The following is an 11,470-nucleotide window of genomic DNA, read 5'->3' as shown; positions in this document are numbered from 1 at the left end:
AAAATTGATTCTGCTACAGTTACAACTGGCAGCTGATATAAATAATTGTAATTAATCATAATTAATTGTAATTATTTATATACATTTCCCTTTGAGCAAAATTCGCTACAGCATACAGGATTTTGTGCACATGATGTCTTATCGTGGCACAGTTTATGCAAGGACAACAGATTTGTTTTTAAATATCTCTAATATTATTAAGCATTATTATAAACTACAAACCTTCTGACTGTCTTCCCAGTTTTGTGACCTTCATGCCAACACCACTGCTTAAGAAACCATGTCTTCTCATGACAATGACAAGAAACCAAATGACTTCTTGAAATGTTTGATGTTCTTCCATGTTGCTTTTGCACTGGCTTTGCAGCATCCTCTATCAACACTGACACTGACAACCTTTCAGGCTCTTCAGACTTCAACTTGTGAAACCATGTATTAGTCACATGAAAAGATTTTCAATGGAAGAAATTAGGAAAAAAGGGGATATTTTATCTGTCTTCCATCTGCCAGCCTGTAATCTTGTTAGTGCCAGATGCAGTGGGACAGGCACCCTGCTCCTTGGATGATAAAATGGCATCCAGGCTCCCATTTTTCCTCTGCTTTCTTTTTCTTCAGAGCCTCAAGATTGAGAGTTTTATATTTACAGTGCTGTTATTTTAGCTTTTTTGTTATTCATGCTCTCTCTCACCCACTTATTGCCTGATTTTGCACACTTGTCTGTGCAATTGTATTTAAATAGTAATTTTTACGTGATTAAAAAAATGTGAACAATTATGAAAAAAAATGCATGAACAAAATTTGCATAAGTGGCTGGTTTATTCTCATGCTTGATGAAATTGCAAACACTGTTCAAAAATGTGTGTTTTTTTTTCACAGATATGGAGAGGCAAGCAGATGGGATGGGGTCCAATCATAAAAAACACCTCTCCTCATCTCTCATCCCCTTTGAGCATGAGGATGCTGCTGACAGTCAGGAAGAGGGCTTGGGGGTGAGTGAGCTGTTTTATATCATAATCAACACATTTTTGGACAATTAAGGTGAAAGTAGTTATACTTGGCTTTGATGTGTTAGTTGATGTGCGCTATGTTTGATGTGCTATGCTAAACATGCTTTTAAAAGTTTTTTTCTTGTACTGTTTAGTGAGTGTTATGTATATCTGCCCAGCAGGATTTGCCCTGTTCACAATATCCCTTAAATAAAATGCTTTCTAAATGAGGGTTTTGACTAATTCCATGCCGGTGGATTGTTGACATGCATGCATAATATAATCTCTTTTTCTCAGTGCCCCTGTGGGGATCTAGGCATGTAACTGGCTCAAGGGATGAGTCTCATTAAAAATAACAGTACTTTCATATACCAGCACGATACATTTAAATTTCTTGTTTTGTTCTGCCACTTGTATCACTTTTAAATTCCCATGAAATTAGAAGTTGTTTTGGATTTTAATATGAATATGTTAGCCTTAAGCATATGTATGCTATAAGTTAATTTGCTCCAAAACAGAAAATGCATGCATTTAAAATTTACAGTCTCTCTCTTGTGCTTGCTCCAGAGAGCCTATCAAATGAGGTGAATGCTTACAGTGTTGGAGATAATGCTGAAAGAACCATAGCCAGATCTATATAGTCTATAATCTCAAATATACTTTATAATCAAGACGTAAATAAAACGAAACAAGCTCTTTATATGCCCCACCCTGACACCTTGTTTCAGTTGGAATTATGTCAAGCACTGAGAAAAACTGTGCAAAACAAGGACTTACATGTAAAGGAATAAATACACTACACAACTTTTTCCCAGATTTTTGCTCCAATTTATAGCCTGCAGAGCCATATGTGTTTAGTCTGCAGAGCCAGATTCAGATTTTTTTAGCTTTAGACTATGGATCCATTTAGTCAGAGGATATCAAACATGTTTGATATTTTAAGCTGTTTTTAAAGCACATATGTGACCCTGGACCATAAAACCAGTCTTAAGTAGCATGGGTATATTTGTAGTAATAGCCAAAAATACATTGTATGGGTCAAAATTATCGATTTTTCTTTTATGCCAAAAATCATTAGGATATTAAGTAAAGGTCATGTTCCATGAATATATTATGTAAATTTGCTTCCGTAAATATATTAAAACTTAATTTTTTATTAGTAATATGGGTAACACTTTAGTATACAGCCCAATACACACTGTTAACTAGTTGCTTATTAACATATAGCATATTAGTAATAGCATATTACTAGCAAATTGGCTGTTTATTAGTATAAAGCACATATTCTGCATGACCATATTCTATACTTAATATACTCAATCCTGTTAACAAGTTAATAAATCCTTTTTAATTAGTAAATCCTAAAATTATTAACAAGCAGCAAATTAGTTGTTTATTGAGGTAAAAGTCATAGTTAATGGTTTGATAGCGAGAACTGAACCTCAAAATAAAGTGTGACTGTAATATGCATTACTAAGAACTTAATTTGGACAAATTTAAAGGTGATTTTCTCAATATCTCGACGAAATATTGTCCTATCCTATCAAACCATACATCAATAAAAAGCTTATTCATTCAGCTTTCAGATGATGTATAAAGTTCAATTTTCAAAACTTGACCCTTATGGGTTTGTGGTCCAGGGTCACATACTGAATTGTTTGCATTTGTCACAAGACACACATTTCTGTGTGAGTTTGCTGTAATCAGAATGACTTTAAAGTTTTATATTGCAGGTTCCTCAGTTGTTTAGCATATGCTGTCCAGTCGTTCCTCCATTGCTATTTACAAAATCATTAAGTGTATGATGTCTAGCTTTTTAAAGGGATAATTCACCCAAAAATTAAAATTCTGTCAGTAATTACTCTTTCTTATGTTGTTACAAACCTGTCAGACCTTCGTTCATTTTCGGAACACAAATTAAGATATTTTTGATGAAATCCTACCGCTCCTGCATCAGCAGCACCACACTTATGCGTCGTGGTACTCTCGTGAACCCATCAAAGAGAGGGAATAGAAGAAATTGTTAAATAAAGTCGTTATTTTTGTTTTCTTTGTGCACAAAAAGTATTCTCGTAGCTTCATAAAATGACTTTTGAACCACTGATGTCACATGGACTATTTTACTGATGTGCTTACTACCTTTCTGGGCCTTGTTGTCTATTCAGGGTCAGAAAGCTCTCGGATTTTATCAAAAATATCTTAATATGTGTTTTGAAGATGAACAAAGGTCTTACAGGTTTGGAACAACATGAGGGTGAGTATTTAATGACAGAATTTTCATTTTTGGATGAACTTTTCTTTTAAAAGTTGTGCGGTCTAGCTGTAAGGGTTGTGAGTTATATCTGTGTATTGTAAAAACTTCAAGTAAAGCATGGCATTTTAAACCCTACAAATCTCTCTTATTCATATTTAGCTCTATATGACACTCAGGTGATATAGAATGTAGTTTCTAAACGTTTGGCTGCACCCAGCATATATTTTGGACAAATGGACAGGAAGGAGTACAGAAAGTGGTGGTTTGAGGTGGCTCTAATCTGATTTAGGGGCTCTGTGTATCTTTGTCAGCACTGAAATGATTTTAATCATAGTGAGGCTTTTATGAGCCCTTAAGGAAAAAGTACTACTCAGCCTTTTCTTTAACCCCAGTTTGGCATGGGATACGATGAATTATATGATTTTTTTTTCTTTTTGTGTAGCACATATGCCCAGTTTGTATAAATCATCCTCTAGCTACACATGTGCCTTCCTGCAGGATTTTAGCTTAGTTGCTTTGCTGTCAGCTTACTGTCTGTCCCTGTAGCTTTGACATGCTAACTACATGAGCTAACCATGTTCAGACACTAGCCTACTTTGTCAGGCAAGGCAGAGAATGGCAACAAAGCTTTAGCAAGTCAACAGAATTTACATTTAAAGAAATAGTTCACCTAAAAATGAAAATTTGCTGAATATTTACTCACCCCTAGGCCATCCAAGATGTAAATGAGTTTGTTTATTAATCAGAACAGATTTGGAGAAATTTAGCATTACATCACTATGGATCCTCTGCAGTTTACTCTATCAAAAAAAAAAAAAAAGTTGTTTTCCGCAGTGAAAAAGCTATTTTGTCTAAATCAGGACCCTGTTGAAAAAAAAAAAACCCAGCATATGCTGGTTTGGTGTGTTTTGAAGCATGGCAGCCAGTTTGAGCTGGTTTAAGATGGTCCTGAGCTGGTTATAAATTGGTAATGAGCTGGTTTAAGCTGGTCATGTGCTGGTCCTAAGCTAGTCCTAAGCAACTACACTCTTAAAAATAAAGGTGCTTCAAAATGCTATAGAAGAACCTTTTTTGTCTAAATGGTTCCATAAAGAATCTTTGATATCTGAAGAACCTTTCTGTTTCACAAAATGTTCTTTGTGGCAAAAGAAGGTTCTTCAGATTATAAAAAGTTAAGAAAGAGATGTTTCTTTAAAGAACCTTTCACTGAAAGTTTTTTTGTGGAACCAAAAATGGTTCTTCTATGGCATCACGGTGAAGAACCTTTTAAAGCACCTCTTAAAGGACCAGCTCATAACCATCTTATAACCAGATCAGGACCATCTCAAACCAGCTTATGAGCATCTACAGACCATCTTAAACCAGCTCAAACCAGCTGTCATGCTTCAAAACATACCTAACCAGCATATGCTGGTCTTGGAGGGGAATGAAATATGCACAGATCAAGCACCCTACAAGTGACCAAACAGTAAATGTTGATGGATTTTGATGCGAGAGGACACTTGGGGATCAACATATTTCACTAGAGGAAGGAATGTTATGGATTATGGACTCATGTTTTGGCCAGACACAATGGTTTAAAGTTAAAACTCCTTAAGGACAGATTTGTTTTTAAGGAACATGCAGCTTCTCACTTCACAAGACATTAATGGATGGACTGGAGTCGTGTGGATTACTTGTGGATTATTGTGATGTTTTTATCAGATGTTTTGACTCTCATTCTGATGGCACCCATTCACTTCAGTATCCACTGGTGAGCAAGTGATGTAATGCTAAATTTCTCCAAATCTGTTCTGTTGAAGAAGCAAACTCATCCACATCTTGGATGGTCTGAGGTCTTACCAAATTGTAATTTGAGGTAAACCATTCCAGTCACACTTTATTTTAAGGTTCAATCCTCACTATTAACAAACCATTAACTATGACTTTTGCCTCAGTAAACTTTTCTCAATAAAATTGTCTGCTTTTTAATAATTAGTAAGGTAGTTGTTAAGTTATTAGGTAGGATTAGGGATGTAGAATGTGGTCATGCAGAATATGTGCTTTATAAGTATAAACAGCCAATATGCTAGTAATATGCATGCTAATAATTGGCTAATTAACAGTGTGAATTGGTCCCTATACTAAAGTGTTACCACTATTCCTTTAACATTTTTAATCTTATGGTAACTGCACAGTGCAATACTGAAGTGCAGCTCCGCATCCTGAAATATAATCCAGTGATTTTCAGGCTGACTTAGAATGAGGAAAATGTAGGTGAAGCAACTTGTACACAGCAGCAGTAAGTGAATTTAAATCTACCCATCTGGATGCCACCATTAGCTGATCTGCTCACTCCAGAAGAACACATGGCTGGGAAAGCAACAGTCACAACAGAGAGTTGCAAAACTGATTTTGGGAGGAGCAAAAGAGAAGCCAGTGGGAAATATCTGGGACAGATGAACCTGAGTATTGAGCTGGGTTTTTGTGATTTGTTTAACCCCAAAAGAAAAACATTCACAACAAGGACAAATGTAGACAGAATGAGGTAGCAAGAAATGTGTTGGTGTACAGTATGTGGGGATTTGTCTGTTTGGATTGTGCAGTCCTTTATGGTCCTTTTGTCTTTCTGTAGTTTACAGTGTTCTGTCCTCTCCTGAAGAATGCCGTCAGGGACATTTGTCACATTGATTTTTACTAGTCTTCTGCATCCATGATTGATTTTCTAACCATGATTAATCCCACCCCTTGCTGTGTACTGCTCTGCTTGGGGCCACAAATAAGTCTTGCCTTAGCTTTGCTATTCTAAACCCTCAAGTCATTTTTAAATCATATATATGTATTATTGTTTTTTTTTTTTTTTTTTTTTTTTTTTTACTTTGGTGAATTAATTTATCTTGTACATTGTGTCATTTGCAGCTTTTTGAAAATGTTATTTCCTTCTTGGTGCACAAGAAAAGTTTTAGCGCATTTGTTGAAGTCAACCCGAGCACACCACAGGACGAGCCTAAATTGGTTTCTGCAGACCTGCAGGTGGTAATCTCAGTGCCTGATGGGTCTTTGCGGTCCTCTTTCTCCACATTCTAGTGGTATAAGGGTTAGAGTTTGATCTAGACAGGCTTAGTAGAACTTTTGTTGACAAGCTCACAGAAATCCCACTTTGAAAAGCTCCCGTAGCAGACCTTGCTGAACCCACTGGAATAACACGAAAAGAGATGGATCTAACAGTTATGTCTTGGGGTTTGCCAGAGCCCTGAAGTGGAATTGTGGGGTGTGAGAGATGTCTCAACAGATATATCTTTAATAGAATTTTTTGACTCTGCCTTTGGGCATTATTTCGGAACAACAGAAGGAGCCTCAGCAGATTCATATCATTGTGTTTTTGAGCCCCCTGAGGGTGATATAAAGGCATAACCAGGTCATTACAGGATGGCAATATTCACATTGAAATGTACTAGCTCACATGTTCTGATAATAATAGCTTTGTAGGACTATACATTATTTGGGTAATTAGACAAAAGAAAAAAAAATCTGTAACACTTTAGAATAGGGAACACATATTCACTATTAACAGTTTTTCCTGAACACACTTCTTATTGGCTGCTTATTAATAGTAAATTAGTTGTTAAGTTTAGGCATGGGGTAGAATTAAGGAACTAAAATATATCATGCAGAATAAGGCATTAATATGTGTTTTATAAGTACTAATAAACAGCTAACATGCTAGTAATAGGCATTCTAACAAGCAACTAGTTAGTTCGTCCTTAAAATAAAGTGTTACCAGTTAATTCTAAATGCGTTGCATAATGGATAACAAGAATAATATATTTATATTTAATATAAATATATTTTCTGTTCTATTTTATTGTGTTACTTTTAATAAAAGTGTAGTTATTTTAAAAGAGAAGTCCAGTTCCAATGCTTTTTTTCTTCAGTCATAAATAAATTATGTTTTTGAGTTAAATATTTCAGCATTTTTCTTCATATAATGGACTGATATGGTGCCCCGATTTTGGACTTCCAAAATGCAGTTTAAATGAGGCTTCAAACGATCCCAAATGTGGTTGTAAATGATCCTAGCCGAGGAAGAAGATCGTATCTAGTGAAATGATCAGTTATTTTCATAAAAAAAAATACAATCTAAATACTTAATTTCAAATGCTCGTCTTGTCTTGCTCTTCCTGAACTCTGTGTATTCTGACTCAAGACATATAGGATATGTCGAAAAACTCCAATCATATTTTCTCCCTAAACTTCAAAAATCATTTCAAAATCATCCTACATTGCTGCAGAAGTACTGACCCAGTCTTTGCAAAGTGAACATGCAAAGAAGATCAAACACCCTCAACAAAAAAGGTAAAACAGCGATACAGGGCGATTTCGAAGTTGAGGGAGAACATGAGATGGGAGTTTTTCGACATACCCTAACTGTCATGAACCTGAACAAAAACAGTCCAGGCAGAGTAAGACAAGACGAGCGTTTGACATTAAAAAGTATATAAATTGTATTATTTTTAACCAATTGTTTCGCTAGATAAGACCCTTTTTTCTCGGCTGGGATTGTTTACAACCACATTTGGGGTCGTTTGAAGCCTCATTTAAACTGCATTTTGGAAGTACAAAATTGGGGCACCATAGCAGTCCATTATATGGAAAAAAATCCTGAAATCTTTCCCTCAAAAAATATAATTTATGGCTGAAGAAAGAAAGACATGAACATCTTGGGTGACAAGGGGTGAGTACATTATCTGTCAGTTTTTGTTCTGGAGATTGACTTCTCCTTTAATGGCTTGTATTTTTCAAATTCACTAAAGAGTTAAATGAAAAAGTCTTACAAAATGATTTTATATTATTTAATAAAATAATAAATATTTATGAAAAAGCATTTTCAGTTTCGGGTTTGTTTTGCAGCCAAGTTCATGGAGAATTTTCGGTTTCAGACTAGACTTTTATTAATTTTATTAATACTTAATTCACCCATAGCTTAGCAAGCGTGTGTTTCATATTCTGCATAAAAAATCACTCCTTTTGATAAACAGTGCATAAATTATCACTAAAATGTTATATTATTTGCAGTAAAAAACAAACAAACAAACAAAACTGAAATCTTATGGTGTGGTCATTAAAGCTGCAGTATGAAAGATTTTTTGGTTAAAAATAATATTGAGCAAGTAAGTAAAAAAAAAAAAGTTTCCTATCTGATTTCCAACTGTAAACATAAAATAATGATTTATAATTTGAGCTGTGGGGTCAGATCTTGTGAGAAAAAAACGGGTTCACGTCATTTGCCTTTGCCTTTGTTACGTCAAAAGACATTTTTTAACGTGATTTTTCCTGTAAGATGATCAGATTCATTCATGATAAAGAGAGAAATCACATAATCCAATAACCAAAACAATGTTCCCACATGAGTAGCTGTTTTATGCTTCTTCTATATTAATTAAAATGAAGTCCCAGATGTAAGTGATAAAAAAGTAAACAATTAAAATATAATAAAATGTGATGCTTCACATAGAAGATCACTAATTTAAAAAAAAAAAAGTTTGAATTATGTTTTATTGTAAAAGTATGTGTACTGTATTGTATGGAAGCCCATTTCTACCACTGAATACCACTGCCACTGACTTTTTTTCCACACAATTCTATCTTTTTTCTTTCAGAACTGCTAGATATAAACTTGCAATTGTGAGTTATAAAGTCAGGATTGCCAGATATAAACTCACGTTTCTGACTTTTATTTTCTCAGAATTGTGATTTTATATCTCGTAATTCTGACTTTATACCTCACAATTGCAAGTTTATATCTTACAATTCTGACTTTATATAAAAATAAAAAAGAGGTAATTGCGACTTATCTCACAATTCTGACTTTTTTTCTTGCAACTGCAAGTTTACATCTCGCATTTCTGACTTTTTGTGAGATATAAACTAAAAGTCAGAATTGTGAGATAAAAAGTCGTAATTACCTTTACCTTTATTTTTTTAAGGGCTTCCATAGTTTTGTACTATTGAATACCATATGCTTTTAATCTGTAAATTACATAGTAGAGCTTTTTAACTTCCAAAAACGATAAATTCTATACTGTAGTATTTACAGTGAATTTTTATTGTCCTATTAAACTGAATATATTTTGTTCATTGTACATGGTAAGGTTACCAAAGTTTTTACTATAGAAGTTTTACATCATTTTTTTATTACAAAAACAAACATTTTTGACAGTTTTCACATTTCCTGTGGAAATTCAGGCAGTATTAAGTTATTCTATAAAAATATATTAGTATTTTTAGATCAAACATCCTACAAAAGCTTGTAAGTTGTAAGTCTCTCAGGTAAGTTTTGAAAGAGCGCTATCCTGCTGTGAGATTTTGCAGAGATGTACTCGGATCATTCAAAGAGTTGTAGTGCTACAGTGAGTCTGCTTTTAGTCTAGTATCTGAAGACTGACAGCTTGAGCTGTGTGATCAGGGTCAGGGTTTTTATTTGTGTATGTGTATGTGGAGGCACAAATACCCTGCATATGCATTTGTTTTTTAGATGAGTTGCCTCTCTTTTTTTCTTTTTTGTGTTAGGAAGACTGTGTGCAAAGTTGTTATCTTCCTGACAGTTCTGAGAACAGCATCCATTAATGTGTTAGAGTGAAAAAAAAAGTTGTGTGGCTGACTACAATTACACTAAAAAATGCAAGAAGAAAGATTGTGTTGCTTCTCTGCCATTTACATCACCAAATAGACCTTGTGCAAAAATAATCACTGGTGACAAACTTTATTTAACAGATTGATATCAGTTACCAGGATGCTAACCATTGTAGGGTGAGAGTTTTTCTTCCTCATCCTACAGTCACTCTTTAGTGATCTGTGCTCTGGGGACAGATCAATGCATTGGCATGCCGAGTGGGGTGAAAGCCTCCAAGCTGCAGGAGAGTTCAAATGAAAGATGGAATAACATTAAAAGGTGAGATCTGAACAGACTCCCTGTACGCCACCATGACTACGGGCAAAGCAGCCGTGCCTGTTTATTTATAGACCTGCATTTCTAAACCCCTGTGTTGCTTTACACTCAGGATATGTCACAGTTTTAGGCCAGTTTTCACAGGGCTGAACAAACATGTCATAGAATTTTTTTTTTATTATTTTGGTGTGATTTGATTCGTTTTAGATTAAACTTTTTTTTAACAAAGTTATGAAATCATTTTAAATGCAGTAAGTAGATGGGATGGTTGAATTGTTTTCAGCTGTCAAATGAAAAAGATGAGTTGAAAGTATGTGGCTTTGGGAGTGAAGCAGAGAGACTAAGACTTGCTGAAGACTGTTGCATCTATAGTTAAAAACAAAATCAGGTCACATTGCTATTTATAATAAGAACTGCATACTATATACTCTACCATTCAAAGGTTTGGGGTCTCCTGCTCATCATGGCTGCATTTTATATGCAATATTATGAAATGTTATCACAATTTAAAATAACTAATATATTTTAAAATGTATTTTATTCCCGCAGTGGCAAAGCTGATTTTTCAGCAGCCATTACTCCCAGGGCTTGACATTAACTTTTTTGCTTACCAACCACTGTGGCTAGTGGTTTTCCAAAATTACTAGCCACTCAGCATTTTCACTGTCCACAATTTTGTTGGGAAAATATGTTTTATATGACTAGTTACTGCGTACTAAAATTTATTTAAATTGATTTCCAGGTCATTTTTTTCACTGCAGAAGAAACAGAAGCAGCAGTACTGTCATTTAGATGCATTTACACAGTTTAATGAAGCTAAAATGTAGCATGAAAGAATTTGCATTGCAATATTGCAACAGTATAAATAATGTTATGAGCTTTGTGTTTAAAATCATTTTTTTAATGCAAAAATGAAATGTTGGAAAAAATGCAAAGATTAGCTACTTTTAAATATGAAAGTAAATCACCAATAGCTGGCAGCAAGTGACTTAACGGTTGAGTCACTGAGTTATGCCTTCAAACGATTTGTTCAGACAACTGATTCATTCAAGAATGAAGCAAGTGCCTGTCTTTATTAATGGACCAGTGAGTCATTGACTCAAATGATTCATTCAAAACACTGAACTTACATTCAGTAACGAAACACCACTGTTCTGCTGTGATCTTTGTTTTGAACTATTTTTGTTAACCAAATCTAGAAAAAAACAGTCAATATTGACAATATTGTACTAAAATGTATATTAACTACTCGTTTGAACTCTTGTACAAAATCATTGTCAAATTTACAAGCGTGGTTTTCAG

At 34.5% G+C, this 11,470-nt stretch overlaps 1 protein-coding gene across 1 annotated transcript in view; it reads left to right on the top strand.

Annotated features, from left to right (window-relative positions):
• b4galnt4b (beta-1,4-N-acetyl-galactosaminyl transferase 4b) overlaps positions 1-11,470 on the top strand; it is a 116,516-nt gene that overhangs the window by 32,766 nt on the left and 72,280 nt on the right. Inside the window, 1 exon segment of the mRNA XM_051115780.1 lies at positions 877-989. Within this exon segment, the coding sequence (XP_050971737.1) occupies positions 877-989 (113 nt within the window).

This window comes from Labeo rohita, chromosome 7 (genome assembly GCF_022985175.1).
Source record: "Labeo rohita strain BAU-BD-2019 chromosome 7, IGBB_LRoh.1.0, whole genome shotgun sequence".
Lineage (NCBI taxonomy): Eukaryota > Metazoa > Chordata > Actinopteri > Cypriniformes > Cyprinidae > Labeo > Labeo rohita.
This window is presented reverse-complemented; position numbering and strand designations above follow the sequence as displayed.